This window comes from Coregonus lavaretus (genome assembly GCF_964263955.1).
Source record: "Coregonus lavaretus genome assembly, chromosome: 15".
Lineage (NCBI taxonomy): Eukaryota > Metazoa > Chordata > Actinopteri > Salmoniformes > Salmonidae > Coregonus > Coregonus lavaretus.
In genome coordinates, this window is record NC_140002.1 from 42,018,455 (window position 1) to 42,035,462 (window position 17,008).

A 17,008-nucleotide genomic window follows, 5' to 3' on the forward strand; every position below is an offset into this window, starting at 1 on the left:
AACAGCTCTGGTGGACATTCCTGCAGTCAGCATGCCAATTGCACGCTCCCTCAAAACTTGAGACATCTGTGGCATTGTGTGACAAACTGCACATTTTAGAGTGGCCTTTTATTGTCCCCAGCACAAGGTGAACCTATGTAATGATCATGCTGTTTAATCAGCTTCTTGATTTGCCACACCTGTCAGGTGGATGGATTATCTTGGCAAAGGAGAAATGCTCACTAACAGCGATGTAAACAAATTTGTGCACAAAATCTGAGAGAAATAAGCTTTCTGTGCGTACGGAACATTTCTGGTATCTGTTATTTCAGCTCATGAAACATCGGACCAACACTTTACATGTTGCGTTTATATTGTTGTTCAGTATATATCAGATGAGGACCCCCAGCCATTGATTTGCTGACAGCTGATAAAGATAGTGTGCTAATCATGAGAATTAGTGTGGAGCCAGTCTATTTGGGGATAATCAACCCTTCAGACCAGCGGGAGAGCCTTCCTTTATGCAAAGACAACGTGTCAGCATTGATTGCATGTGATTGGATGATTCCTCCTTCCTCCTCACGGCAGATTCCGGGGGAAGCGCTGGTGTTTTTGCGGCGTTTCAGTGCACTATAGCTCCTCCTCACGCAGCGCAGGGAAGCAGCACAGCACACGGAGAGGCACAGGTAGGGAGGCAGCAGGACAGAGATGCCATTCGTCTCATTCCATGTGGAAACGGCAGGAATACCTCCAGTCTAAAGGCAGCCTATGCCTCAGCAGAGAGAATGAGTTCCTAATGGCTCCTATTAGGAAAGCCCTCCAGTCACAACCAACCAGGTAGAGAGATAATATAGGGGATTTATAACCTGGGGCAGAAGTCATCATAACCAGCTCCAGAGCGTGTGTCTTGTGTATCTCTGCAGTGTGTATTTGGTATATCTGTCTCTGTGCATTGGTTTAAATTGAGGTGTTGGATTAAACACTGATATAAGTACAGACAAAGATAGTTTGTGAGCACTAAGGGAAGAGGGTGTTTGGTGGGTGTCTCTTACCTCGATACTGAAGTATCCCCGGTCCACATAGTCTCCCAGGAATAGGTACCGCGTCGTGGCCGGCGAGCCACCCACCTCAAACAGCTTCATAAGGTCAAAGAACTGCCCATGGATATCCCCGCACACTGCAAAACATCACATCCCACACCATGAGAACACATGAACACATTATCACTGGGTCTGTTAGCAGTACATATAGTACACAGCAGGCATTTTATATATGATAAAGTGTGTGTGTGGTACTGAGAAAAAGAGAGTGCCTGTGTGATGCATGCTTTTCCTGTGTAAGTCAGACAGTAGAAGATTCATGCTGTTTCTCGGCTCAGTGATTTTCTCTGAGTGAGAGAGAGCGAGAGAGACAGAAAGAAAGAGAGAGAGAGAGAGAGAGAGCGATGAGAAAAGTTGCAAACTCCTGTTGCCACGGTGATATGATTTTTATGAGAATAAATAATGAAATAAATGGGAGTTTTTGTTTATCTCGCCCTCATGCGGTGTTGGCATGGAGATGCTGCCTGGGTGTTTGCCCCCAGAGGCCCCTCTCTCTACCCCAGTAGGAGGTGGGTGTGGCTCAGGGACCCTGGGCCTGGGGGAGGGAGCCTGGGAGGCTGGGACTCTGGCTGGCTGGCTCCAATCCCCTGGAGACAATAACAACTGGACTTTACAGCACCAACCTGCATCTAATTTCCCAATCTTTCCCCATCTCCTCTCTTTCATCATCACTCTATTTCCCTCACTCTCCTCCATCTGTCTGCCTCTGTCTCCCTCTATCAGCTCCACTGTGGCCTTCGCCCACTCAAAGCTCAGAGCAACGCGAGTGGGAGCCTCTGCTTGTGTGAGTAAAGCAATCAACACACACACACACGCTTGCACGCACGAATAGTATTTGCGCACCGCACATACAGTAGTACATGAATGCATAAATACACACACACATGCATTCATGCACACGTAAGACTAAGCACAGACATTCAAACACAGTGCTAGCAATAGCAAGGATACAGTAGTCTTACATAGAGATCCACACTTGCAACTCTATTCTTAAGAATGTCTATGCACTGATACACACATCATCCATATTTCATGCTAAATAAATAAAGCATATGACCCTCATTTTTGTGGCACTTGTTCACCAGAGGGTCAAAGGACTACTCCTGTACTCTAACTAAGGTATCCTGTCTCCATTTACCATCTCCCACCAATCAATCAACCATTTCATCAGTCTGTCCACCAATCACTCAGTCCCAGTTGGAGGAGCCATCTGTACAGTGGGCTATGTCTATTCATCATGTTTACAACTCCTAGTATACCTTGAAAACTAACACATGCTGCACAATGGCAACCAATGCCTTTCTCAGAGCAGGAATTAAATTAAAATGGGTACTGATACCAAATGAAACAAAAATATTTATAAGAACCTATGGCCCCTAATGTCGGTGATACACAGTGTTCCTATTTTAAACTCAATTATAGCACACAAACAAGGACAGGCAGGTACCCCCCATGTACAAATAGATTTCTAATCTCAATGGCATCACCTGTATAAACACAGGATAAATATACAATTGGCAGTTATCTGACAAAGCAAATTGGTCAGGTCTCACATTACAGCCCAGTCTAAGTGAACACTAGCTACTGATGTAATATGGTAAACTGTGAGTTCCTGTGTCCTCTACTGCCTTACTCCAGCCCTCCTCTTCCTCCATGGCCTTAGTATGGCAGGGGATTCAGACATGGGGGAGGGTAGAAAAGGCTGATGTGCACAGAACAGAACCTCTACTTCCACCCCCTCCTCTGTCTCTCTCTCTCTCACTCGCTCTCTTCCATTATCTCTCCATCTTTTTCTCTCTACTCCCATTATTTTCTTTCACTCGTTTCCCAGCCCATGATTACTATTTCTATCCCTTTCTCTTTCCCTCTATTTCTTTCCCTTTTCTGTAACTCTCTCACACCATTCTTCAATACCTTCCTTTCTGGAGGCAGTATTATGTAAGTTAGTCTGCATCTAGCATCCCATGAATACTGGTCTAATGACAGAGGCAAGATTAAATCCGATCACAATAAGGATGTGTATCTGAATGAACCAGCAATGTCCAATGAGTGAGTGTGCCTATGCTGTGCTGTTGTGTTTTCAGGTTTGTCTATGCGTGCGTGCGTGAGACTCGTGCCTTTGTGTGCGAGTTGTTTGTGTGCACGTGTTGTGAGTTAGTCTAACCCTCTGTTCATAATGACTTGGTAAGATAAGCCAAAATGAAGACGAAAAATGTATGCCTGAAAATTGTCTATTATTAATTTCAAGACCGTATCATAAAAGCAAGAAGCTTTGTGCATGCTTTAGTAACTGTCATGGTAAATAGGTCTACTTGCTATGTGATTAGACGTAATGGTAAATAGGTCTACTTGCTATGTGATTAGACGTAATGGTAAATAGGTCTACTTGCTATGTGATTAGACGTAATGGTAAATAGTTCTACTTGCTATGTGATTAGACGTAATGGTAAATAGGTCTACCTGCTATGTGATTAGACATCATGGTAAATAGGTCTACCTGCTATGTGATTAGACGCAATGGTAAATACTATTACTTGAATCATTGTTCCCCAGTACCATCAGAAAGCTATTTCACATGTCTATCTACAGCAAACACACACATAAACGCTCTCCGTCCTTCCGTCTCTCCGTCCCTCGCAATTGCTTCTAAACGGCTTCCCACGTTTACAATATCCAAAAGGTGCCTAGCATTTTGAAAGGTTATCTTAGTCCATTTGAGCCACCTGGGTGCTCCAGCAGGCAGGCAGCTGTGGCTGGGATGTGCTCATGCTCAGTGGTGTGGATGAGTCCGGACTGTCGGGGTGTTCAGCTCTACCATCACTGTGGGCTGGGTGGAGTCACTGTACAGTTCTGAATATAACTGTTCTTCCCAGAAGGAGGGAACGAGGTTTAACATACTATGGGGAATCAACAACCAATCATATTCACCTGAAGAAAACTGAAATCACTCCCAACGGGCCAATGGATGCTGAGCCCGCCTTCGGAAGCCCCGCCTTCCTGGCTATAATACCGGGGCTCGCATTCATTTCCTCAATTCAGTGAGCCCAAATATGTGGGGACAAAATATGTTATACCTCGTTCCCTCCTTCAGGAAACAGTAATTATATTCATAACTTCACGTTCCCTTTCAGTCGGTCACTCGGAATAACATACTAGGGGACATACAGCTCAGAGGGTACCAAACTAGGAGGCCCACGGCAGCTCAAGCATACACAGGTTTCACCGACTCCAAAAAGGGGTTACAGAAGCCACCTTTTTCCCTAATACTTAACCAAGAAGCCTGAACTGTCAGAGCCTGATGAGGCCTGAACTGTCAGAGCCCCATATAGGGAACCAGAACCTGCTGCAACTTGGCTATGTGCACTGACACGCTGCCACTGCAGCCCAAGTCCATACACCCCATGGTTCCAAGAACAATACTTACCTTGTAAGCCTGAAATGTCAGAACTCGTACAAGGAATCGCAAGTCCAAAACAACAGAACACTGCATAGCATCAAACAGAGTCGATGAACCACGGCAGCCCGAGGCTCAAACCCAGAGGAAAACTGTGGTAACCCTGATAAATGTACAACCTCCACACTGCCTAACACCCACTCCCGGACACAGCCATAAGAACACCATGAGCCACACTGGGAGCAGTTACAGCCAAGCGATAAAACCTCACAAAGGTATGTGGGGAACCTAACTCGCTGCAGCACAGATATCACCAATCATCATGCACCTGAACAATGCGCAAGAAGCTGCCACACCCCTAGTGGAGTGAGCATGCATATCGCTAGGCAACCATTGTGGGGTGTAGCTCAGTTGATAGAGCATGGCGTTTGCAACGCCAGGGTTGTGGGTTCGATTTCCACGGGAGGGCCAGTATGAATAATAATATGTATTCACTAACTGTAAGTCGCTCTGGATAAGAGCGTCTGCTAAATGACTAAAATGTAAATGTAATAGCCTCCACAATGCAATGAGAAAGACGCTGCTTAGAAAGCGCCCTACCCTGAGCTGGATTAGCAAAAGCTGCTCACAATGCGGATATCCTTGGTCCTATCCATTTACACTATATATACAAAAGTTTGTGGACACCCCTTCAAATGAGTGGATTCGGCTATTTCAGCCACACCCGTTGCTAACAGGTGTATAAAATTGAGCACACAGCCATGCAATCTCCATGGACAAACATTGGCAGTAGAATGGCCTTACTGAAGAGCTCAGTGACTTTCAACGTGGCACCATCATAAGATGCCACCTTTCCAAGTCAGTTCGTCAAATTTCTGCCCTGCTAGAGCTGCCCCGGTCAACTGTAAGTGCTGTTATTGTGAAGTGGAAACGTCTAGGAGCAACAACGGCTCAGCCGTGAAGTGGTAGGCCACACATGCTCACAGAACGGCACCGCTGAGTGCTGAAGCGTGTAGCGCCTAAATAATCGTCTGTCCTCAGTTGCAACACTCACTACCGAGTTCCAAACTGCCTCTGGAAGCAATGTCAGCACAAGAACTGTTCGTCAGGAGCTTCATGAAATGGGTTTCCATGGCCGAGCAGCTGCACACAAGCCTAAGATCACCATGTGCAATGCCAAGCGTCGGCTGGTGGTGTAAATCTCGCCGCCATTGGAGAAACGCGTCTGGAGTGATGAATCACGCTTCACCATCTGGCAGTCCGACGGATGAATCTGGGTTTGGATGATGCCAGGAGAACACTACCTGCCCGAATGCATAGTGCCAACTGTAAAATTTGGTGGAGGAAGAATAATGGTCTGGGGCTGTTTTTCATGGTTCAGGCTAGGCCCCTTAGTTCCAGTGAAGGGAAATCTTAACGCTACAGCATATAATGACATTCTAGACGATTCTGTGCTTCCAACATTGTGGCAAAAGTTTGGGGAAGGCCCTTTCCTCTTTTAGCATGACAATGCCCCGTGCACAAACCGAGGTCCATACAGAAATGGTTTGTCGAGAACGGTGTGGAAGAACTTGACTGGCCTGCACAGAGCCCTGACCTCAACCCCATCGAACACCTTAGGGATGAATTGGAACGCCGACTGCGAGCCAAGCCTAATCGCCCAACATCAATGCCCGACCTCACTAATGCTCTTGTGGCTGAATGGAAGCAAGTCCCCGCAGCAATGTTCCAACATCTAGTGGAAAGCCTTCCCAAAAGAGTGGAGGCTGTTATAGCAGCAAAGGGGGAACCAACTCCATATTAATGCTCATGATTTTGGAATGAGATGTTCGACGAGCAGGTGTCTAATGTAGTGTACATTTGGAAAGCGCACACCGGACACAGGCCATGCAACCTCTGTTGTTCACTGGAAGAAAGCGGAGGAGGTGAGAAAGGCAACTGCTCGGAAGCCAGGGACCTGTAAGAAATACAATAACCTTGGGAGCAAAAGCGGCATTAGGATGTAACATCACTTTGGAGTCGCCAGGCGCAAACTCCAAACAGGAAGGGAGTACTGCGATGCCAAGGAAGGGAGTACTGCGATGCCAAGGCCATGAGCAGGGCAGTCTTGTAGGAAAGGACATTCAGGTCCACACTCCAGTGGTTCACACAGAGGCTCACACAGAGCATCCAGGACCAAAGCCAGGTCCCAGGTCGGTGCCATAGGCTTAGACACTGGTCTGAGCCGACGTACGCCTTTCAGGATCCGCACCACCAGTGGTGAGACCCCGGGGTAGAGCCGTCAATCCATACATGACATGCCGAGATGGCTGCCATATAAACCTTCAAAGTGGAAAAAGAAAGACCCTGCTCAAAAATCTCTTTCAAAAACATCAACATGTCCACCAAAGATCTCTGAAAAGGAGAAACTGCTTTCACCTGACACCAACCCTCAAACACGTGCCACTTATATGTATACATCCCTCTCGTAGAGGGCGCACGTGCCAACTGTATAGTCGTAATCACGTTCGAGGGTAAACCCCTAGCCGTCAAATTCAACCTTTCAGGGGCCAAACCCACAGATCCCATATCTGCGGTTGTGGGTGCCAAACTCTCCCGTGCACCAACAACAGATCCTCCTGACGGACCCTCTCCACGTTGGCCTGGATCAGGTCCACCGGAGGAAACGTATAGAGCAGGGTCAGAGGTCACTAATACGCCAAAGCATCCATTCCCAACAGATCCTTCATTGAGAAGAACAGACGACAATGCACGTTTTCTCGCGATGCGTAAAGATCTACGTCGGACCTGCCGAACTGGTCCCATATCTGGGCAACCACCGAGGGGTGCAGTCTCCACTCTGTAGAGATAGGACCCCCCTGGAAAGTAGATCCGCACTCACGTTGAGAGACCCGGGAAGATACGTCAACCTGAGCGATAGGAAATGCGCACTGCTCCATGCGAGCGGATAATGGGCCAGGTGTAGGAGAGAGAGAGACCGAGTTAGAGGTCTTCACAGGTCCAAAAAGTTGGAAATGGATCCGTGGCTCTCCCACCCGACCCAATATGCAGAAATACATTTTCAAAAAACGGAGACCCGTTCCAAATGGACCCGAGGACAGTCAGACCCGTTCCGAAAAGGACAGTGGAAAACAGACCCAAACAGACCCGTGCTGTTTCAGAACCTCCAACTGGGCCCTGCCAACGCCATCAATAAAGAAGCGATATTGGCCAAATGATCCACAGTTACGTGTCCTTAAAAACAAACAAAACAAATTGTAAAAATAATATTTGTGTGCCGGTGCGCACTGCCTTTAGAACTTAATTTAGCTAACAAAAATGTCTCAACAAAATCAAACTATTTAAAGAACTGGTTTAGATTATTAAATAGGCCTACAATTATAATTATAATAATAATAACAATGATTTACAATAATAATAATGACTAAACAATTGATAATAAATACAAAAATAAATAAAAGGTAGAAAATTGCATCCAACCTCAATAGCGAGTGGCACATAGTCCATTTGGCCACCCAGTGTTCTTCACATCTTTGTCCACTGCTATATCAAAACTTGTCCCCGAGGACATTCCCCTTGTCGTCCCCGAGGACCTTCCCCTTGTCAGCTTCGTTTCACTATGCTCTTTCTCCTCTAACTTTTGTTTTACTTCAACAAAAAAGGACTCCATCTTCGCAATCAACAGTAGCCTAGGCCAAGGCTCCTTTTACTCACTCTCTCTCTCTCTCTCTCTCTCCCTCTCTCTCTCTCCTCAGCAGCAGGCGTAAGTGAGGTGAGCAGCCGGAACCAGTTTCAGCTGGACATAAGCTGTATGTTTTATTGAGTTTCAATTGGCTGACACAGATAACAAGCTCGCGCAGTTCTCGTCACACAAATACTACATTAACAGAGGACGTCCAATCGGGTCCAGTCGGTAAATCAATTTTAATTGCACATGCCCGAGACCTGTGGCAATTATATCAGACCCGACCCAGATCCGAGACAAAAGTCTGAATTTAGGACCCGGATCCGCCCGGGTCCCAGGTCAGATCTCTGAATTTCGGGTCTGTTGAAACCGTGAAGACCTTTAGACCGCCTCCCTCCCTACCTGTTGATGCACGCCACCGCCAACACGGGTCCTTCCAAGGAGTCAACGCCCTTTGACACGATGGGGATACCTTGAGCAACTGATGGCAGTAGCGAGATGCATCCAGATGCGTAGCAATCAACCAGCGCTGACACAGACGCATCAACAGAAGTCCAAGAGGCACCACAGCTATCATAGAGGTCATCAGACCCAATAATCACTGGCACAAATGAAAATGCACAGAGTGCCCCAGCTGAAACTGTGCCAGACAGAGCCAGAATGCGACTCTCCACTGTTCAGACAAAACACATGATTCAGAACCAAGTCCAGAATGAGACCCAGAAACTGAATGTGTTGAGCCGGAGTCAAACAACTTTTCTCGTGATTCACTATGAACCCCTGAGTCTGAATATGGGAAATCAGTGTAGCAGTGTGGAGCTCTACCTGTTCCCTCGACTCCGCTATGACCAGCCAATCATTCAGATAGGTCAATACGCAGATCCCCTGGTACCACACCGGTGTCAAAGCCACGTCCACTACCATAGAAAAGGTGCGGGGTGATAGGGAGAGCCCGAAAGGCAGGACCAGAAACTCGGTGGCCACACACTTGAAATTAAACCTCAGAAACATTCTGTGGGGAGGATGTATAGCCACATAGAAATACGCATCCTTCAGATCTATGAACGTGAACCAATCGCTGGGATGCAACGACTGCAATAGCGGCGAAGTGTGAGCAAAGCGAAGAGCTCAAAGCTAACGTAACGCTAGGTAGCCAGCTGGCTAACAGCTGAGAGTGACAGCTGTCTATCACCACATCTGGATGACTAAGTTCCTAAGTGTGGAAAATATATTTAGAGAAAACTAACTTACGACTGAACAGACAAATATAATGGAAATGATTCGCTAAATGACTGACTTTTGCGCCAGCGACAAAAACCATATGGAATGTTCCATGCATCTGGACAGTGGATATAGCCAGAGCCATATACATTATTTAGAGAGTTTGGCCAACTTTTTGAATTTGTAATATTGTTGTAATATTGTTTTTTAATAAATGCCATGTGTAATGTTAATGGGGTGCTAACACGGCTGAAGTGTTTGAAGTGTCATGTAGGCTAAATGCATCATAATGCTCATTCTGTTAACGGGAGCTATCATGGCTGCCATAGAATGTGGTAGTGTCATGTAAATGCATCATAATGCAGAAACCTCAATGTCCCAACTGTCTAAACACATGGCTCAGGACATAGCGCAGTGTCGGAAATCACGTTTTGCAACAAAACACATTCTAAAGCACATCTGAAGTAAATGTCCATAGAAAGAGACCCATGAGCATTAATTTCAGATGAAAAAATGCAAATGTGAAAAATGTGCGTTTATCGCGTTTTGGAATCAAACCCTTCATATGCAGGTGAGGTGACAAACAGCTGCATTTCTATGATTGGTTGAACAAGCCTCAATATACTGTGGTCCTCATCATGTATAAGCGCCTGCCCATCCCTGTCTGAGAGGTATCTTCAAACAACACTCAACATTGATGCTCTGATACTTGAAAAGAAAGATAAAGAGAGATACAGAGCGCTTGACGTGCTTGAAAAATATATTATTCGTCCATGACTATAATACAGATAATACTTGAAAGTGACAGCTACCTGCTATGGGACTCTGCATATAGAGAGTCTCTTCATCTTAATTTCAACTCGTCAGGTGCTTTGGAGTTTATTTTTGTATTTCAGGTCATTCATTTGCACACTCACTCCCAGTCTCTTGTCTTTCTGTTTCACTTTCAGGCACTCTACTTGCCTACTAGTTTTTGCTCATAGACATAGTACAGTCATACACCTTCATACATACACACAGACATACATGTATACATCAATCTAAAGTACATTCTCCCAGATAGCCAAAATACCAACTATTCTACAGTGCAGGTTTACTCTAGAGCTCAGACTCACTCTTACGCTAACCTGCTTATAAAAGAGTCCCTCAGTATGAAGCACTTTAAGCCCACAGACCCACTCTCACAGCAACCTAGTCATTCATAATACTCTTTCTCACTCGCCACTGGACCAAATAACCAGAATAAATCATATCTATTCTGACAGTTCTGTCTTCAACATTTTGACTCTCTTCCTTCCTTCACGCTGTTGGACCATGATATGAACGCTGTGAATGTTAGTCAACATTTGTCTCACCAAAGTCTAATGTAAAGGTGATCTCTATTCCTCACCTGTGACTGGTGCTTCTATGTCCAGCATGGTTTTCTCCTGGCGCAAGATGGCGGCGCCCTCGTTGACGATGCGTAGTGCCACGGCCTCCTCCACGCGGCCCTCCTTGGTGAGGTGGGCTTTGAGCAGGTCCACCCTGGGCTTCCCCTCACTGTCAAACACCTCCTTCAATGTGAGGCGATGACTCAGGGGGAAGGGCACGGCTGAGGAGAAAACAGAGACAACACAGTGAGACAGCACAGTGAGACAACACACCCCAATGGGACGAGAAGACAGATCGTAATCACCTGCTCTGAGACTAGGACACAAATACTTCACACCTAAAGTTAAGCACTGGGAACAGATCCCAAAGAATTCTAATCGCATAATGTCTTGTTAAAAAAATTATAATAGCTGGCCAATTACTTTATGTGATAATGTTTGCAAGCTACTTTAAACTCTGGTCCAGATTGATGATGCAGAGGTTTATTCTACATTGGCTAGCTTGTCCTTCCTATGACGTTAGTTCCCTCTGCGGGATGTATTGTACAGGGAACATGACTTCATGTAGTACAGTACAATCCTATCCAAATGCTGAGGGACCTGGATATAGGAGGTGGGGTAGATGAGAGCCAATGAGAAGAAGAAACAGACTCATCAAATCAAACCATCATGAGACAGGAAACAAAGACCACTCCCCTTAGAGACCCTCACACTGTATATCAGCACACTGTATATCAGTTGAACACCGAGCATCAATTGTACAGCTCACAGGGGGAAACCGGATACCAAATAGCCTGAGAGCAGTATTGCAATAAAAGCATTGCAGAGTGTCTATCAGCAGACCTGCACAGAGCCCAACACAGCAACACAGGTGCGTTGAAACATTTCATTAGGAGCTGCCTGGTGTGGCGCTGTTCAACGGCCGTGGTGCTGAATCGGGCGACCAGTCCCTTGTTTTAGTTCGTGCTGGTGCTGAATGTTTGTGTGCCACTATGAGGACACAACAAGGGATCGCCACAGGTTAGTTAGATGTCTTCATTGTACCGGCTTCTACAATTCAAGTTACAACAAATGCCTAATACAGATACTCTATCCTCCAATACTTTGGTTACAACTGCTCAGCCCGTTCAGTTTTGGTGCTTATATGCATAAAGCTTACACCGCCCTTCAAGACACCTTAAAGAAAGTCAAACTCTTTTTTCTTTATGCATAAATTGCAGAGCGGAAAGTTCTGTCTCAGAATGCATGACAGAATGCTGTCAAGCTGAAACAAATCCTCCCAAATTGTGACCTACTTTAATTATGGATGCGTCCACAGTTTATTATAATTTATTAATCGCTGTAAATTTACAATCTATAAAAATCAAAAATCCATATTCTGAAGTATGTATAAACAGTTTAACAAAAGTCTGCTCAACATAGAGTAAAATGGGCATTATTTACCACTACTATCTGAGTAGTTACTGTATGTATTTCCAATCCCTAAAAAGAGGGAACTGATGGTATTGTATTCCAACAGGGGGTGCAGTAATTTTTGATGTGAAAGCCAATATTACTGTAATACGACAGGAAACAAAACTTTAATTTGAAGGAATAACTTCACTGGGTCGTTAATACAAATCTAACACCATGAATAAGACAGTACCTATCTAGCAGACATCCTCTGAAAACATCACATCCATTGCTTTGGGAGCAACAAAGGGACTTTTCTGCATAGAAGCTGATCTGTGTATGTCAGTGGGCGAAGACTTTGGTGTTGGCTTTGCATGCTGCATAATATAAAAGGTTTAAACCAAAATAATTTAGCCCTGCTTACTGATGCAGCAGCCTTTCTCATTGCTGGACCTGCAGCCTTACTATGAAAGAAGGTTTGCATTCCAATCAATCGGTCATAGACAATTATGTTTGATTCAGATTGGATACTAAATCCAACACCGTTGTGCTCTTATATCACGGACCAGTTAGAATGAAAACCAGCACACACCAGGCAGGTCCTTTGACCCATAGGACAATGCAACTGTGAACTCACAACTATATAGACCTGGGGTTGTCATCACCCAGTAACACTACTGTACAAACCTATACAAGTATTTGATTGGATAGAGATTCCCTCATCAGTGTCTCGGCTCTAAACCTGTTGCTGACTGAAATGTAATAATAAATGCCAGCTGATACCATGACCTAAAGCAGAGTGGTGCTCCACCCCCTTCAATATGGTTGTCTGAGACAAACACACACACACAGAGCAATATAGCAATATGGCCAAGTTTGTCGGCTAGAGATGTGTGTTGCTCAGTGCATGTGGCTATGGGGAGCTGCTGAGCTGAGCGCTGGTGGAATGGAAGAGAGCGAGCAGAGAGATCTCCGAGCTGAGGCTCAATGTAATCAACATGTTGCTAAATAATGGATGCTTGACTAGAGGGGGAAAAGAGAGAACTCTCATGTTCCTGCTGCTGGGATAATGAGCCCTGGCCTGGCATGAGATTTTCACTGGGGTAAATGAATCCCAGTCAACAGTGTGTGTGTGTGTGTGCGTGTGTGTTTGTTTTATCTGTGCACTGTGTCTGTGCATGTGTGTGAAAGTCCATGTTAGTGTATGTCTGTGTGCGTTTGTGTTTTGGGCTAGTGTATTTGCCTGAACGGTGAATGTTAATGTGTTTGTCTCTGTGCTTACATATACTGTAGGTGTGTATACCTGACTGTATTGTGTTTCCAAATATACACTGAGTGTACAAAACACTCGATGCCAGACTAACCAGGTGAATCCAGGTGAAAGCTATGATCCCTTATTGATTTCACTTGTTAAATCCACTTCAAATCAGTATAGATGAAGGGGAGGAGACAGGTTAAAGAAGGATTTCTTAGCCTTGAGACAATTGAGACATGGATTGTGTAAGTGAGCCATTCAGAGGGTGAATGGGCAAGACAAAAGATTTAAGTGCCTTTGAAAGGGGTATGGTAGTAGGTGACAGGCGCAACGGTTTGTGTCAAGAACTGCAACACTGCTGGGTGATTCACGCTCAACAGTTTCCTGTGTGTATCAAGAATGGTCCACCACCCAAAGGACATCCAGCCAACTTGACACAACCGTGTGAAGCATTGGAGTCAATATGGGCCAGCATCCCTGTGGAATGCTTTCCACACCTTGTAGTCCATGCCCTGATGAATTGAGGCTGTTCTGAGTGCAACTCAATATTAGCAAGGTGTTCCTATTGCTTTGTACACTCAGTATATGTACGAGTTTGTGCAATTACTTGGAGCAAATAAATGTGCCTGTTTCTTCATGTTTGTAAAAGGACACACTATATGTGCTAGTGAATTTTGAGGCTCCTAAGTGTTCCCCCTCAACGCTATAAACCAGATAGTGTTCTCACTGCTAGCAGGAGCGAGATGAGGCATATCTGTGTGATCAAGAGAACGTGTCACAATCTCAGTGGCCTGTCTGGTGCGTTTGTGACTCAGTCTAACCGACAGACGTCACTGAACAGCCACTCAAATAGACTCAAAGAGCCCTAATGGTAGAACCGCAGTGGTAGGTGCTGTGCCTAATAAAGAGACTAGAGATCCTGCATGCCCTGTGTGTTTGTAGACATGTCTGTATGTGTTTGTTAGTGTGCATAATTCCCTTAGTGTATGTATTATCACAACAGACAGTACTGTCCTTCTGATACTCTCTAACGCTAAAAGACTGAGAAGTCAGGGAGATACTGGTGGACATTAGAGAGGGGGAGAGAGAGAGGGATGAGAGAGTAGAGGAGAGCAAGAGATAAAGAAACATTTGAAGAAACTGAGAAAAGGAGGGAGGATTTAGAGGGAGAGAAATGGAAGGCAGTAATGAGGGAGAGAATACCAGGCATGGTGAAAACACACTAGAGAGAGAGAGAGAGAGAGAGAGAGAGAGAGGGGGGGGTGAGATGGGAGCTCACTTCGACTGGGTGCCCAAGCTGAGTTGAACTGTGGTGTATGTTGCCGGGCAACAGCAGCTAACTATTGGAGTACAGCCAGTGCCAGCGCGAAATACTGTGATTTGCAAGGTAGGATCACATCGATGCAGATCTATAGGGGCTTCACATACTGTACAGAGACATACTGTACAGAGACACATACTGTACAGAGTCATACTGTACAGAGACATACTGTACAGAGACATACTGTACAGAGACACATACTGTACAGAGACACATACTGTACAGAGACATACTGTACAGAGACATACTGTACAGAGACACATACTGTACAGAGACACACTGTACAGAGACACATACTGTATTCACTTGTTCTCTCCTTTTATGAAGCACAATTTCCCCAGGACAACGCTGAAAGGGCAGGAAGCTTATATTTGCAATTACAATAAATTGAATAAGGATTTCAATAAACAGGAGACTAACAACACAAATATAGCTTTTCACCCATTCTGCTGTTCCATGGACTTATCATTATTGTATAGCCTACACTAATTACCACCAGATAGATTTCTTTGAAAAAGAAACATGTACTGTACCTTCATTAATGAATGGTAATATATGCCTTCCTGCCCTTTTCTTTTATTACAGCCAGTCTACTGTATATCACCCTGTCCAGCTGCCATTAAACATTACCAGGCTGGATGCGGCAGAGGGGGGGGGGGGGGGGGGGGGGGGGGGGGGGGGGGGGGGGTTGGTTGAACACTGCCCATGTTTCTGCCTAACTACTACAACAGCAGCAGTGACAGTGATATACATTAATACTCTCCATCCAGCCCTGGCATCCTGTCAATCTGTCCACACGTCCAGCACACTACCCCTCCTCTAGATGTTTAGCTACTGTCTGTCTGTCTGTCACGTCTCTGGCCCAGGCTTGTGTTAGCTAGCTGCACCTGTCACTTGTCTCAGCCCTGCTTCTACCAAACCTGCTGTCCCCCTTCTGTCTGGGCCTGTGACCGTCTTCATTACCACACAGGAATATGTGGCAGGGAGGGATGTTGCTCCAGGACTAGAGCTCTTGTGGTTTATGTCATCTTAACGTTGTAATGGACCTTGTACATAACTAAGAGTAGAATTTTAAACCTCAATGCACTCTGCAAACAATTGTGGGAACATGTGGGACATTGTGGAAACGTGCAATATGCTTACTATTACAAGTTGCTAAATCATACTCTACTTAGGTACAGATTCCCGCCTAAGCCATATGCAGTGTTGCCAGCAAGCGTTTATTTTACTAAATAGACAAGACTAGAGACACATGGAAATATTATAAATAACATGGCAAACAATGTTGCATAATCATTTGGGTGACAAGAGGTTTTGTTGTGGTTCCATCTCTTGTGTGCACTGTGAATAACTCTGACCTTAAAGAGTCCAGACAATACCAATTTTGATGTTCCATCTATTTTGTTCGGTCTGTTATTATTGTTGTGATTATCACCGTACTCCATTTAATTGGGATTGTGTAGCTGTTGGGATGACTGAAGGGTTTGTTATCATAGCACTCAACAGCCTGAGATGCAAATGTTTGAAATGTCTAAATGAGTGTGTTCACTGATTGGACCTACGTTGACCCTGTTTCTTTCCTGTGCAAAACCCCAAATGTGCAGAGCCCTAAAGTGCATTCTGCCTGCTTGCACGGAGTCTGCCTGGCCGTATGGCAGCTTGCGGCCCTCAGATCAGCCCATGCATGAAAACCCAATATGCGAAAGACTGGGAAGAGAAGGAGCCAAGGAGGAAGCCATGTTAGCGGGGATCTGAACAGAGCAGCCAGGGCAGGCACTGGGCAGTGTGTGTTTGACCAGTCTACATGATGTCCCACAACCACAACAGGTAAACTCAGTTGAATTAGAGCAGCACATGGCTCTTCAATTATGCATAGAGCATACATTTGGACATTTACAAAATGACAGAACTCAGTCATCGGTTCATGTCTCTTTTTGTCACCACCCCATGATGGTTCTAGGAGATGGTTCTATGACCTATCTTCTAGGTGCTATGTTCTATGTGTTCCTTTAGTGTTCTGTCCCCTACTAAACCATGTAGTGTAGGCTATGTCCACTGGCCATAATCCATGTCTCCCCCTCCAACTGTATACTTTAAGTAGCAACGCACATTTCAGCTATCTATTTCCTGTGTTTGAGGGGTGCAAAATCCACTTGTCACTTAAATCTCGCTGGATTGATTGCTTTCATTTTACTCCTGCGACTCTTTCATACTCTTGCTTGTGCCTGTCATTTTCCCCCGTTAACGTTACGGCCGCGTAAATGTTTATAATGACCTGTCAAACACACCCC

General features: G+C 45.3%; 1 protein-coding gene across 1 annotated transcript in view; it reads right to left on the minus strand.

Annotated features, from left to right (window-relative positions):
- LOC311142156 (protein phosphatase 3 catalytic subunit alpha-like) overlaps positions 1 to 17,008 on the minus strand; it is a gene marked incomplete at both ends in the record, with an annotated part of 43,530 nt that overhangs the window by 13,976 nt on the left and 12,546 nt on the right. The window contains 2 exons of the mRNA XM_084177747.1: positions 1,032 to 1,156; positions 10,770 to 10,970. Of these exons, the coding sequence (XP_084033873.1) occupies positions 1,032 to 1,156; positions 10,770 to 10,970 (326 nt within the window). The remainder of the gene's footprint in view (positions 1 to 1,031; positions 1,157 to 10,769; positions 10,971 to 17,008) is intronic.